This window comes from Montipora foliosa, unplaced genomic scaffold, assembly GCF_036669935.1.
Source record: "Montipora foliosa isolate CH-2021 unplaced genomic scaffold, ASM3666993v2 scaffold_54, whole genome shotgun sequence".
NCBI classification, from domain to species: domain Eukaryota; kingdom Metazoa; phylum Cnidaria; class Anthozoa; order Scleractinia; family Acroporidae; genus Montipora; species Montipora foliosa.
Genome location: NW_027179802.1, coordinates 37,501 through 52,500, shown reverse-complemented (window position 1 = coordinate 52,500; position 15,000 = coordinate 37,501). Strand labels below are relative to the sequence as shown.

The 15,000-nt window shown below is 41.6% G+C and overlaps 1 protein-coding gene across 1 annotated transcript in view; it reads left to right on the top strand.

Annotated features, from left to right (window-relative positions):
- The window catches only part of LOC137990069 (codanin-1-like), a 33,154-nt gene extending 19,149 nt beyond the window's left edge, over positions 1 to 14,005 (top strand). Inside the window, exons 23-35 of the mRNA XM_068835613.1 lie at positions 487 to 616; positions 1,002 to 1,081; positions 1,539 to 1,602; positions 2,635 to 2,713; positions 3,937 to 4,145; positions 5,322 to 5,370; positions 5,966 to 6,024; positions 7,064 to 7,130; positions 7,705 to 7,806; positions 9,274 to 9,353; positions 10,899 to 11,012; positions 12,381 to 12,453; positions 13,007 to 14,005. Coding sequence (XP_068691714.1) covers positions 487 to 616; positions 1,002 to 1,081; positions 1,539 to 1,602; positions 2,635 to 2,713; positions 3,937 to 4,145; positions 5,322 to 5,370; positions 5,966 to 6,024; positions 7,064 to 7,130; positions 7,705 to 7,806; positions 9,274 to 9,353; positions 10,899 to 11,012; positions 12,381 to 12,453; positions 13,007 to 13,197 — 1,297 coding nt within the window. The 3' untranslated portion in view covers positions 13,198 to 14,005. The remainder of the gene's footprint in view (positions 1 to 486; positions 617 to 1,001; positions 1,082 to 1,538; positions 1,603 to 2,634; positions 2,714 to 3,936; positions 4,146 to 5,321; positions 5,371 to 5,965; positions 6,025 to 7,063; positions 7,131 to 7,704; positions 7,807 to 9,273; positions 9,354 to 10,898; positions 11,013 to 12,380; positions 12,454 to 13,006) is intronic.
- Positions 14,006 to 15,000: the final 995 nt, after the last annotated feature.

Here is a 15,000-nt window from a genome sequence, read left to right as displayed (position 1 = left end):
TGGATACTTCGTCAGTATAACATTTTATTGTATAAACACCAATAAAATACCAAGTGAGCTTTCGCGGGAAAACATGATATCTTCACTCGTAAACAAAACATGTTATTTTCACACGTGAAAAGATCACTGTTGCTATGGTTACATATAACAATTGCGCCTTTCGATGCTTTTCGTGAATGATTTAGTATTTCATTGGTGTTTATATAATTAATAGAATATTACATGGCCGCTTGGAGATACGAAAGTTCTCTTCTCGTGTTGAAAAGTATTTCACTCCTTCGCTGCGCTCACTCGTGAAATATTTTTCGACACTCGAAGAGAAAGTTCATATCTCCGCGCGGCCATGTAATATCCTCTTTGTACCACGTCAACGAGATGGACTAATCGCGAAAGACTTACGATGGTGCAAAGTTAAATTTTGAGGTGACGTAAGTCCGTTTTGTCAAAATTGTGAAAGTGAACCCCTTGTGTGTTTGGTTTACTCAGACTTTGCAGCAACATTATATCACACATCAAAGGAAGCATTATTCCATCCGTACTGGACAAAGGAAGTCAAAGAATCCAGGAATTCTTGGAGGTCGAGTTTTCCAACAATGTCAAAATTGATCAAGCGAAGGTAAAAATGACAGCAATAGGCCATTTTCGAAATATCAAATATGGAGCTTGATAGTGAGGCAGTGAGGATAAAACAGTAGAAATACGTTGGAATGAATGTGAAAAATATTTGCATATTATCCGCTTTCCTTTGTCTTTGCCCTCTAAACCTCTCTTTCAAGCTGAATTTTAATATATCGAAAAAGGCCTATTTTGCGCTCATACGATGTCCCACACGAATAGGGAAGATAGTGAAACGAATGCTACGTTCTTCGGCGACGTGGCTCCAGATGATTTCGAGCTTAATGGGTTTTGAGGCGTAAACCATCTGTGGTACTTGCTGAACATGTAAAAACGTTTTTGTCAAAACGGTGACAAAAAAACAACTAATCTTTTCTAACTTTTAGGGAAAATGCAGGCCTGATGTTCTGAAGATTATTCATGCTGTAACAGACGATGGTGTGAAAATTGCCTTGGAGACCATGGAGTTAGTATCATGTAATTTCTTAGTTAATTCTCGAGGTACATTATAGTCTGTCGCACAAATACTTATTCTTGCAGTCAACAAATGGCTGAGGTTTTCAAATTTGTGGAAATACGATTACTTTTTTTGGAAATAAAACGTCAAAAAAATTGTTGCGATGGACCAACCTTTACTTACTTTATTTGAGAACCTGTGACGAAGCAAAATGTCTTTGTAGCCTCCGTAGGAAGCGTTTCCGTGGGGAACATGCAAGATTTTCGATGTTCTGGCCGTACGAAAAGTGGGGCGAGACAAAAAAAGGGGGGATCATGGGTAAGGGTTTCGTTCCTTCACCTCAACCTCCCCCTTCCTTTTGGTCTCGCCCTATTTTTCGCAAAGCCAAATTGTGGAAGTACATTAAACTCACTACCCACTGGAGAGAAACGACTTGGTACACTCTGATACGCTGGTTTTTCTGCAGGAAGTCGAAGACGAAAATCTGTAATGTGTTTGAGAATCTTTGTCCAGAGGACATGAATCTCAAGGTAGGGTTTACAAATCACTTGTTCCTTTGGTTGGAAACCGGCGCTATCTCTATTGAGTCAGCGTTAGAAATGGGAGGGTGCAATTTTAACCCGATGCAAATCAACAGTGAAGGCTGCCACTGCCTATGTGCGATTGTACCTAGTTGCCGATTTTTTCACAGTATCGGAATCTCCGTAAGCGGGCTGGTAATTTGCCCATATGAACACTTCTACCCGGTTACGTATACCAGGATGAAAATAATACAGTGCATTTTCGTGATAAAACGAACAAAACCGATTTTTTTTTTTTTTTACCTTTCTTTTCTTCGATGACGAAGCTCTGAATAGTTTTATTTGATAGTTAAACGTAAAGTCAAAAGGAATTTGTAATTGCTTAAACAAAGAAAGAGGAGAAATTTTTGCCGGGCTTGTTCGTTAGATTTCACACCTGAATGGTTGCGTCACCACATGGGGCTGAAAGTCGCCATATGAACAGAAACCAATTTCATCCCGGTAACCGAGCCTGCAGCCTGGTCAACCGGGATCGTGTGAAGAGGCCCTTAGTTCATATGTCAATAGACCATATTCGTATTCTCAGTATTGGACTGGAACAAGCTTGCAATGGAGGCTAATGCGGGGGAATATATTAAAAAGTATTTGCATGTGAAAAGATTCCCCCGCATTAGACTCCATTGCAAGCTAGTTCCAGTCCAATACTGAGTATACGAATAATTTATGATCTTTGTCCTGCGTTACTGAAATTGTCTCGATAGTGCATTCTCGCAATTATAGTGAAGATGATGAACTTTTAACCCCCGTGAATGATTGAAGAAATGCATCTTTTTGCGAAGGTAACTCGGGGATGCTCGGAAAAAAATCCGAGACCTACGATCTTCCGATTACTAGTTCGGATTCTCTTCTCGTGTTCTTCGCGAGACTCGTGGGAGTTGAGCCTTTAAATTAGGTTCAAGTGACAATTAAGAATCAAACACTATCCTTTTCACTTCAGTTCTGGGCCGGCCTCTCTTTTGATTGATGCGTATTTTTTGACAGGTAATCTCGACAGCAGCAAATATTACAACACGACTTGTCAAAGATAAAATTACAGACTGGATCAATACGTCATTTCCAAGTGAGAGAGTTAAAAATTATATATGTTAAAATGAGGTGTCCTCTGTTAGACCTAACATATCTTCAGGTTTTGGCGTTGTGCCTGTTTTCGATGTACACAAATAATGTTTTTGGGGAAATATCGTTTTTGCTGGCCTCAAGTTAAAATCTTGCTCTGGTCTTAAAGAGTCATTTCAAACAGAAGCTCGTGACTTTGAAGCATTTAACTCTGGTTCAGAGCTGGGGCTTTTGAGTTTAACATTCCCTTATTTGAGTTTAAAAATTCACTTATTTGGATGTAACGTAGCTCGTGCATTTTCCCGCGCATGCAGCTTCAATCTTAGGGCGCTCTCCTTTTGTCAGAACTGGCCAGTCAGACCCAATAATTTGCAAAGAAAATGCAACAATTTGAAGGAACACTTGCATGATAATCCCTCGCATTCTTTGGAGGAGTATATATCATCCTCCAAGGGTGTTAATTTGAAAGCGTTGTAGAGTTAGTCCTTCCAAATGCCCGGTCTGGTCGGTCAGTTCTGTCAAATGGAAAGCGCTCTTAGTTTTGTCCATATTTGGGCATAAAAATGGTGCCTTGAAATCCCCAGCTTTGTTCCAAGGAAAAGAGTTGCAAGTTACACGCTTCGAGGTCACGCGCTTCTGTTTCAAATCATTACTTGTTTTCAACAATATGGACAGCTTAAAAAGGGGTGCAAGAGTGGAAAAAAACAGCAAAACACACAGAGAGGTTGCGGATGGTTTTCCTCCAAGAAGTAAATGCTCTTAGACCAGAAACGGGTGAAAAAAAACTACACGTTATTTAAATTGGATATAAACATGGCCTGTGAATGGAAACAACGCTGCTACAATCTTGGACAAAACTCGTTGGGAAAATGTGACGCGCTAATTTGTCTGTGTGATAAAGGTTAATTAACTTCTTCCCACTTTACCCCCTCCCACCAATGTTGGTTAAAAACGGGCAAAAGCTGTCACAGTATATTTTGAATCTTATTGTCAACATTGGTTTGGGGGGAGGGGGGAAGGACCAATATACTTTGTAAGTGCATGTCAAATGATGCTTAAGTTAGAATTTTTCGGACTAAAGAGTTTTGTCCAAGATTGTGGTTAGCATTAAAACAATTTAACTGGAAGCCTCGGTGCCAAGCATGTGCAAGCTCACGGAGTGAGTAACTTTAACATATCCTATTGCGCATCGCATGCTTGTAACGCGTGTTTGCGTTTGCGTTTTAGATATTGTGGATGAAGAACTTTTTGCACAGTTCAACAAAATCGCAAACTCTATCCTGTGCTCGAAATCCAAGGAACAGAACAGTGCCATTGAATCTTTATCAAAGGAAGGACAATCAGATGAGAAAGATACTCCAACAGCTAAATCCTCCTGTTGTGGCAAACTTGCTGCACAAAGTGATAACCCTATCATGATAATCAAAGCTCTACAGGTTTGTAAACGTTTGTTCAGTGAATTTTCTTCATTCAAGCACCATCGCATTTCCCTCTATCTTTTGGTTCTACAAGACGTCGTGCGGTGCGCCATCTTAGTGCCGCTAAACAAAGAATAGTGCTCCGGTCTAATTCTTCGGGAATTAAGGACGGTGCCTACTATTGTTATTGGGCATACATTCTGCGCATCTCGAGATACTCGGGTTTCCTATCGGTGATGCTTACCAATACAGTGATATTTTTGCGCGGTTTAAAACTATCCGGAGAAAGTAGATCTTAGTAAGTACTCTTGGTAGAAAATTGGGTTAACCATGCATTTTTAAGAGATAATTAAGCTTCAATTTGACAAAAACCGCCATACACTGTACATTGCTTTGTATTTTAAAGCCTTTTAAAAATATTATTCATCAGTTATCTTTGCGTAGTGCAGCGTATTCCAGTGTTCCAGGTTCGAATCCCAGAACGTGCACCCCGAAGTTCATCGGCTTTTTGTCCATGTGAAGTCGGTAAAATGAGTATCAGTATTAGTGGGAACAAGTTGTGCATGCAACGGGGGAACGGGGTTGGAGTGGCGCTAAACCCGGCCGTAATAACAAAAGAAGCTATTGAGGTTCCCTAGCACTACAGTTGGCCTCTGTGTGCAAATAGTTTCTTTTTGTTGATGTTGAAAGCATGGTCGCTTATCACGTAAGTTAAAAAAATAAAAGAAGAAAAATGTAATTAAGGGGTGCAGGGATGGCGCAGTGGTGAGAGCACTCGCCTCCCACCAGTGTGGCCCGGGTTCGATTTCCAGTTTCTGCATCATATGTGGGTTGAGTTTGTTAGTTCTCTACTCTGCACCGAGAGGTTTTCTCTGGGTACTCCGGTTTCCTCTCTCAAAAACCAACATTTGACTTGATTTGCGTTAATTGTTAATTTCAGTTTACAGTGTCCCCAATTAGTGCTCCAGCGCTAGAACGACTAGACACTTAAATAAAGTTCCTTTCCTTCCCCTTACAAATCCATTATGACAAAGACCGCCTGGGCGGGTTTTGAGCTTAGCCCACGACCATTCCCAAAGTCCAGCGCTCTTGAATTCGAAATATGTAAGCACTCATCTTCTCTCCTCCATCTCTGGGGCAACTTCCTGAGTTTTGTCTTAAATTAACGCCATATGTGTTGTTTCAAAATTTCAGGCAGCCCTGTCGGAACAATCCAAACTTCTTGCTCAGCAGTCATCAGATGGTAATTGTACCATTAATATTGATTGTAATCAAACTAGACGCATATCTGCGTGAACTCGGGCTGTCCTAATGTCCTGGACCGTCAAATGAAACACAAAGAAAAAGATGTACCGTAGAGATGTCCGCTAGATTATTATTTATTATTTAGGTTGGAGTGATGGCAATGATTCTCGTTATATTCACTCGTAAAGTGATCTCTCGTTAAGTTCACGGACCGACCTGTCCCGTAAACGCTCGACGTCTTTTAGTGTGGGTCTACCGCGAACGGTGTGTGTATTTCTATGTGGTTGAGCTTATTAGACACCATATTCGTGCTTACTTTCCACGACGACATTTTCGTTCAATGACACTTATGCACTTTAGCTTAAACTTCGCGCTTGCGCTATAAAAGATGATTCGGCCACAGCACATCCATGCCACATATGCGCTTTGATTAACTTTACGCGTGTTCTTTACAAGCTTGATTGGGATTTGTGACTGAAACGCAAAAAAACGAAGCCGAAATTTAACCTTTGGCGTTTCCCCAGGAATGTTTCTCCCGGTGCACGCAACCTGAGTATTTGTTCAATATTAATTCCTTTTTTTGTTACGTTCAGAAAATACAAGCCAAGTGGTGGAAGCAGTTTGTTCGGTTGAAAGCCTTCTTTCGGATAAGGTGATGCAAATAACGCTAGAAAGTTGTGATATCGAAGTATAAAAAGTAGTACAAGTAATTTAACTCTGTGCCAGGCTGTAGCCTCTTGTCAAACGCTCTCCGCTTTCACGATTGACACCCCAAGCGCCAGCTTCTCTATCAAATTACTGAGGTCAAGTTAATAACAGTAATGAACTTTATTTGAGTATCAGTTGAGGTCTGCTAGCGCTGCCGTAGAAAAACCTCCAGGAATCAACAAACTCAACCCACATATGGCGCCCGAATCTGGGAATCAAACCTGGGCCACGTTTGGAGGCAAGTGACCTCACCACCTCGGTAGCCCAGCCATTAGAGACTTTTAGATTCTAGGACGAGGACGAGAACGAGTGTGAGTTTTGAACTACTTGGAAAATTTATAACCCGTACGATTAATCTTACTCTTTGTTAGCAGTATAGGTTGCTCAGTTATTCTTATTGCTGGTAACTGTGCCTTTTTGCTGATCGAAAAATGCCAAAACTGCTACCGTGTTGGTGACTTGTTTTCACAGGCGACGGCATCACATTTTTCCCGCGCCAAAATGACGCTGGTTTGCGCGCGCTCACTGTTGTTCTATGAGAAAATCTCGTACTCGTAGTTGTTTTTGTCCTAGAATCTAAAGCACTTTATTTAGTAGCCAACTACAACTGACTAGTGTTTGCAGTCAAATTTTGAAAAGTGACGTGCAATAAGTGCATGCGTTTAAGTTAGGGAACAAAATATTGCAGACTCAGAACATCTGAACATGTGGTCAATTTTTGCTCGCGTCAGTCCATTACCAAAATGTTGTGCAATTAAACCTTACAAATTCATGATTATTCCCATAGGCTGCCTAAGTGTGTATTAAATAAACTACCTACTGACCTGCCGCCCTAGTTGTAAATAGATGGAAAACTTTCGTACTTGAAGGCCACTTTTTTGGACACAATTGTAGACATTGAGAAAACGAAAACATGTAAAATCCTTTTGGCATGCTATACGTTTGCATTGAGTTGTAGCAATTGAAGTTTGTTTGTGTTTCAGAGTCAGATCTACACAAAGGATATGACTTTAATTGGACAAGTAACGGTGGAACTAGCTTTCATTCTAGGTGTGTGCTTATCTTTTTTTTTAGTTCCGACTCGACCCAAGTGTTAAATCTTGTAGCGCTGAGACACTAACTGCGTACAATGAACATCAAATCAATTTATCGCAAATCAAATCAAACATTGGTTTTTGAGGAGAGCAGAAAACTCGATTGCCCGGAGAAACACCTCTCGGTTTGGAGCATTTTCGTCACCAGAGCCTCGGATTGACCCAAGGCTCTGGGAAGCTCTGTGTAGGAGAGCATGTGCCCTAGGGTTCTTATAGCCAAAAATTGGCAATTTGAACTTTACGGCGCCTGCTCACCCCTCGTGCAAACATGAATGCACCAATTAGAGACGCTTTTGATTGCTCTTCATGAAAACCAATGAGAAGACACTTTGTCTCAGGGTTCCCCAGAGCTCTTCTCTTCCTCGGTCATTAGAAGAGCTCTGGGGTCGAGATTGGGTTTGGAATAGTGAACCAACAGATTACTTGAACCTGGGCCACATAAGTTGGAAACGAGTACTCTCACCTCTACGCTAGCCATGCTCCTCCATACAAGATTATATTGCAAGATTGATTATCTGTCATTTTTCTAGTTTGCAGAACTTCTTGTGGAGTTGAACTTCTGAATTCAAATTGTTTAGGAAAAGACCGTGGAATACTTGACAAGCTTACCAAACTGTGGAGGCGTTTAAAAGGTACAAGGTTTAAAGATAAAGAAAGCCGCTTGAGGCTAGTTTTATTATTTTGGAGCCTGTTATGACAATTTCCGACGGCCGTCTGTGAGAGAATACTATATGACACGAGATATCATGTATTTTACCTGCGGATCACATGAAATATACTTTACCTACGAGACAAGAAGGCAATCTTAATCAGGTCTCAAATGCACAACTGGGTTGATGTATTGGGTTGGTCTTGTATATTGATATTGGGTTGATATTGCAAATTGTTCTTGTAAATTAACCACCTTAGGAGAATTTGAAAGCTGACCAGTTTCGAACGTTAACCCTTCGGCTTCGTCAGAGACTTACGGATTGTTAGCGTTTTATTTAGTGAAAGATGGAGCTACGTTATTGCTGGGGATATAGCAACGTGGTTAACAAGAATCATGAAATCACTCCGTGGGGAGTGATTGAGCCGATTGGAAAAATAAATCTTTGTTTAGCATTTTTTTTCGGCTTTCCGTGAGTCCCTGGTGCAGGGAAAGGCCACTGATTACCATGTGTTGGCTAGAAAGATTAATAAGGTTGAAGTGTCGACCGACTGGTTTCTATGCTTTTTCCTTCGCGGACGTCTGCGATCATTTACGGTGCTCAATTTATCATGATATCAACTCAGTTGATAGAGTGGTTTTCAATTGAGTGTCGAAAGTAATTAGAGAATTACTTTGGTTAACGTTTTGCATTACTTCACTGAGTGATTGGTTCAAATTCTCGCGCTACTTTTTCAACCAATCAGAGGTGAAACCAAAACCAATCGTAGCTCGCGCGTGCACATTTTCCCGCGCTTTGTGTCGGCTAAGTGTAACTACTTCGAGTTTTGATTGGTTTACTGGATTGTCTCCGTGCTTTTTGATTGGCCAAAGTAATTACTTTGGTTTTGGTTTTACGACACTCAATTGTAACTCGCTCTAAACCCATGTCTTTGTTTCACTTCCCCACCGACGCATCATCGCAGTTTCTCAAGAAAATTGACCCATTCATCCAGCTCCATTCAAATGGCTTGCAGAGTCATTCACATATGAACCATTACAGTTTAGCGTCATTTCTGAGTTTGTCGATGCCACTGTCGAAGAAGGAAGGAAGGAAGGAAGGACCTTTATTTAAGTGGTCGTTCTAGCGCTGAAGCACTAATTGGGGACACTGCAAACTGAATTTAACAATGAAAGCAAATCAAGTCAAATGTTCGTTTTTTAGGAGAGGGGTAACTGGAGTACCCGGAGAAAACCTCTCGGTGCAAAGTAGAGAACCAACAAACTCAACCCACATATGACGTTGAGTCTGGGAATCGAACCCGGGCCACATTGGTGGGAGACGAGTGCTCGCACCACTGCGCCAACCCAACATCCCAGTGATACTATTAACTATTCAATTTGCAATGTCACGCTTAAAAGGTAAGCGCCGCTGCTTTTGTTTTTAACATGTCGTCCGTACTTTTCCTAGCTCAGCAAGTACCAGCCCCTCTCTCAGGACTCCTCTCTGCTCCTCATGTTCGCCTAATTATGGCGATGAAAGGCAGCCAGGTAAGTCACATGACATCTCTAGTCACCCAATAGTTGAAACCGTCGACCGGTGGCTCAGTTGGCGGAGCATCGGAAGACGGAGCACGAAGTCGCAGCTTGAACTCCCGCCATATCAACAATCAGGAAACTCAGGGTTGACATTCAGGAGCAACCACTAATCCAACCTTTGTCTGTCGTTCTTCCGAGAGATCCCATATCGTTATCATCAACATCATCGTCACCGACATCCTTTTCATTCCGTGTGTCCAGAAATGCATGGAATTAGATGCTGGCCCGTTTTGATAAGCGTCACGAAGTGTCCTCTTTCTCTTCTCCTCAACTTAAACCTCGGTCTTGTCTTGGAATAAAGACAATTGTCACGAAGTTCCCCCTAAACTTTGCACCTCCAGACTCACGAAAAGATAAACAACTGCTAACCAGTCCCCAGTTGTTCGAAGGTTGGATAGCGCCATCTAGTGGATAAATCACTATCCACTGGATAACTCAATTGGTTTTGCTAGTATTTATCCGCTGGATAGCGATTTCTCCGGTGGATAACGTTATCCACCTTTTGAACAACCGAGACCTGAACGCGTAACTTATTACGAAAGAGAAAAATGATATTCGCACTTACCTGAAAAATTTTAAGCAATTTTTCAGGGCCAAGTTGTTCATAAGCCGATTAACGCTAATCCCAGATTAAAAATTAACCAAAGAGTTGCCAAATACTGTTCAACGCTGATATTCGGCAAAACTTTACATTGGAAGAAGTCAATCTTGAAAAAGAAAAATTAGCAAAAAAAAAAACTTTCATTCCTAGAGCCCTTTCACAGGAACACATGAACCCAACAAATTGAAATTCTCCCAACTATGTAGCTTCCTAGCTCAGTTGCATGGTAGAGCATTGCACTGTGACAGGTATCGCAGAGGTCATGAGTTCGAATCCCGTTCGAGGCTCCTAAATCTTTCAGGTGTCTATCAGAGACAATTTCTTACATTAGAGCGGTTTTCAAATGAGTGTCGTAAAACCAAAACCGAAGTAATTACTTTGGCCAATCAAAAAGGACGGAGACAATCCAGTAAACCAATCAAAACTCGAAGTAATTACATGTAGCCGACACACAGCGCGGGAAAATGTGCACGCGCGAGCCACGATTGGTTTTGGTTTCACCTCTGATCGGTTGAAAAAATGGCGCGAGAACTTTGAACCAATCACTGAGTGAAGTAATCATATAAACCAAAGAAATTCGCTAATTACTTTCGACACTCAATTGAAAACCGCTCTATCCAGACAAGTGCGAGATCATTTCTTGTCCAAGGAAACAACGCAGCGACAAAGCTAGTCCTTGAACCCGCGACCCTGGGGTCGGGACCCAAGGGTCTCGGGTTCACCATTCCTCCAAGGTATTGTTTGTTATCTAAAATGTTTTCAGAAACGCGATGTGGCCTGCAGTAATAAACCTTCCCATTGAACTAACCTCGAGCTCTCACCAAAAGCAAGCCTTCCATCCGTACCACCCTGCCCCGCCCCAGGGAAATTTTTTATGCTTTCATATTTTTTTTCAGGTTATCTGGAAATCACTTGAAGCTTTAATCATTGTTCTTTTACGAGAGCAAGTAATTTGCGTACACGAGATTGAACAGTGTTACATGTCCGCACTGGAAAATGCTCGAGATGAGGTGAGGTAATGAGAAATAGCCACTCGGTCAAAACTGTCATCGCCTGAGTTCGTAGACGTATGTGTGAGTGTGGTCATGTTTGTCTTCTAAGACTGCATGAAAATCTTGTGATACTTTACTATCCAGACGAATCGTGAAAGCTATAATCGAGTAAATCACTATCCAGTGGATATACCGGCAAGTCCTAGCAAAACCAAATGCTCTATTCCATGGATAGTGATTTATCCGGTGGATAGCGCTATCCAACTTTTAAACCTCTGGGGCCAGATGTTTTCAGAGAAATTGTCAGCTTATTTGTAACAAGCTACCAAATGCATAATTTCGGTACCAGAATGGCCATTGTTTATCGACCTCATTCTTTGTGTCGTACTAACACTGAACAATTCACAATTCTTCATCAATGTTCTAAAATTTGGAACACTCTTCCTCGATCAATAACTGACTCATCTAGCTATGTTAGGGTTTCTGTTTAAAAGAACCTGAGTTGGTTATGCCGGACATACATTGCGTAAGTTTTTTAGATTCCTATCAGCGTACGAAGGAGCCACTCTTGTAAGCCTGGGGGGTTTCATGAGGTCTTGTAATTGTTATTTTTATTTTGTGTGGCAAATGAACATTCATTCATTCATGGTTTGGTTGTCAGGCATGGCTACCAAGAATTCCCGACAGAGATAAAACTTGTGCAGAAAGCAGCATCACTCGAATCCAGAAAGCAGACTTTCGCCAGCAGATTGTTTACATTAACAATACAATACAATACAATACATAATTAATTGACCACTCCCCATAGGGGCTTTTCAGCTTTTCAGGGCCAATGAAACACAATCACAACAGAACCGATCATTCAACAACAACAACTGTTAAGAATCCCAACTGGCCGGAGGCAAGCTAGTTGGCTATTTACAAGTGCAGTTGAGAAGTTGAACCATGGTCTACCAGGAACAAATTCAACCAGTGCTCAGAATGTGTCTTGAACCCGGGATCTCCGGATCTCAAGGCAAGCGCCCTAACCACTGGGCTGCACTGTCTCCTTCAATTAATATGTATCATAGTTAACGCATTGAGATGATTATGAAACTCGACAAGTCTCTTTGTTTCATGTTTTTGTCTGTATTTTTGGCCTTGACGGTGCACAAACACACCCCTCTCTCAAGAAGATAAACGCAACTAATTTGCAAACCCGTGCGAAGCGTAAACAAAAGATTGTGCACTGTCACGGTCAATTCGACATCGATTGCGACAACATTGCTCTCGCTTTTGAAGGTTTTCAGGTTTCATAACCAGTCCCTCGATTAACTGTGTATGAATCGACTTTCTGGTGGCAGTGGAGACGAAGTTATTTAACTCCTTTTCGTGTCTTGTTTTTAGGAAGGCGCTGTGGAAATTGGCAAAGCTTGTTGTTCGCTGGTCCAAGCTTACCACGATACAACGAAAACGCTTGGTAAAGACACCAAACATTTACAATTAACAGACTCGTACTATAGAGGCGCTTTGTGAATTTAAGCTCGGTTAATCAAAAGTTACATTGCGCTGTCCTCCCGGTTTTGAACAACAGTGGTTTGGTCATCTTTTTGCGATGCAGCCTTTCGCGCTGTCTTTTTGAAAGTGCTATAGGTCCAGAACTGGTCTGCTGACTTAACATTGAAGTTTTGAGTCAAGCGTTTAAATTAGCTTCTTTGGCAAATGCCATTGTTTTGCAGCCTCGGGTATGCGCGCGTTAGCCTGAGCCCAGGCTCCAGCATAGCGAATAAAGCAAATTAGTTGATAAGTGGCTTTGATGTTGTTAATTCCCAATTTTCTCTGAATTGACGATTATTGTTAAACATGGTGTCCTATGGGTCGGTCGCCTCAGTTTTCTCGCTGATTATCTTACCTGCGCTCCTCAATTAGAAGGAGCTTGGTACCAGGGTAACACGTGATGCGCAGTTTAGTTGGGCGCCAAAATATTCATAGTGCAAAGCAAATTTTAATCTGCTAAATGAATTTTTTTCTAGATGCTGGCAATGCAGCCCTGAAGACTGACCAACTTACCGATTTTTCCCTTCTTTTGGCTATACTAAATCAAAGATTTACAGACAATGTTGTTCTTACGGCAGTCATATCAAATAGCATCAAGGAAGTCGCAAGAGTCATTGAAATACCCGTTGATCATGAAGTGGATGGACCAGTGGCTGCGTCTTCCTAGCTCGCATAGTATCTCCCACATTGATGCTTGGAACTGAATCAGGATGTCTCTGGGTGTTCTCTTGGAGAACAGCTAGGAAGTCCGCGAGTTGTTTTGTTTGTATTGTGCGAGAACATTAGCATACGAGAAAAACAAGCTAAGCCTGTTAGTATGCTTTATATAAAGAATTCCAATGGGGAATATTTTATCTGTTTTTAAAGCTCATACACGTAAGGTTTTTTTTCGGTGACCTGATTGGCTGTTTCGCTCATGAATTATTAATGAGTTTTGAAGATTAAATTTGCATGTATAGAAAATGGCCTTGACCAATGGTCTCTAATCCATCCCGAAAGCTATTGACTGCTCAAAAAGTTGATTGGGTCGGAACGTCAACGATTCTGGGGCCCGTTTTTCGGGTGTCACAATTCCCTCTGTATCTCAAGAACGGAGAGGATTTAAGTCGTCAAACTTCACAGCCAGTTTGCTTTTTGTTGTCTTGAAAACATTTTAAAAGATCGGCTTTCCTGAACAAGCGATTGGCAGGTTCACAAATGGCTTTTCGGGCCCGAAAAGTTTTCGTGACTTTCGAGAAACGGGACCCTGGTCATAAGAATGTGTTCGTGTGTAAGAGTCTCCCCTTTCCCGTCCCCACGACAGGATGAAATTCTTCTTCAAAGAAAGAGAATTAAAAAATCCACTGAGAAATGCATGCATAAAAATCGAAACAAATATGTATCAGACTAAAGATATTGAAATTCAGACTTTAATTTCACATCGAATGTAATTAATTATCTCAAAGAGAAAGGTGAATAAATTTCACATTTTTGTAACACGCTTTTCGAGCATATTTTAAGAGGACATACATATGTTGTTCACAGGCTGGGTCCATTGATGGACTCGAGGATTTATTAGGTATTTTAAGAAACGTCGAGGCTGCGTCAACAAAAACGCCACGAAAAATAATAATATTGGTTGAAAGAAGAGCCGGAGAGGAAGAGGCGAAGCGCACATTTTCGCGGTACTCTGCATAGAAACGATGTGAAATCACCTAATCTTCCGCTGCTCGTCAAAATTATTTCGTCTCGTTATTGGGGTTCTGTGGGAGGCGCGGTGTCTTATGGTTGGTGTGCTCGACTCCGGATCGAGTGGTCCGGGTTCGGGTCCTTGTCGGGGACATTGTGTTGCATGTGTTCTTGGGCAAGACACTTTACTCTCAAGGTGCCTCTCTCCAACTAAGTGTATAAATGGGTACCGGCGAATTTAATGCTGGGGAGGGGGAGTAGAAATACTCCTAGTCGCTTCATGCCATGGAAACCGGGATAAGCTCCAGTTTGATAGGCCTTCTGGCTCGTATGCAGAGACTTCTTGGGGCGCTCTCTCGCTCTCTCGTTGTTTGTTACTGATATTACATTTCGCCCGTTTTCTCTTGCTTGTCGCTCTCTTTCAAGTTGAGCATCGCTCGTCGCCTGCTTTCTAGTAATTTTCTCTCTCTCTTTCTCTCTTCTTTCTTCGTTGTATTAAAAGAAAACTTGGCTTGTCCTTTGGTTGTCTTCAAAGCAGCATTTTTTCAAAGGTTTGGGTTGTTTCAGCTATTGTAGCCTTCACCCCTACCTCTCATCCCCTACCCTCGCCCCCTACCCCCTACCCCCAAAATGTGATGCAAAACATTTTGGCAAATTAAGAAGAACGCCGATTACATACTTTGTTCTAAGTTTCATGGACATATGGACAAATGCTTTCCTTCAAATAATTTTGTGCATGATAATTAGGTTGGTCAAAGCTTAATACACTTGAAAAGGACCGTTCATGTCCATCCGGCACGAC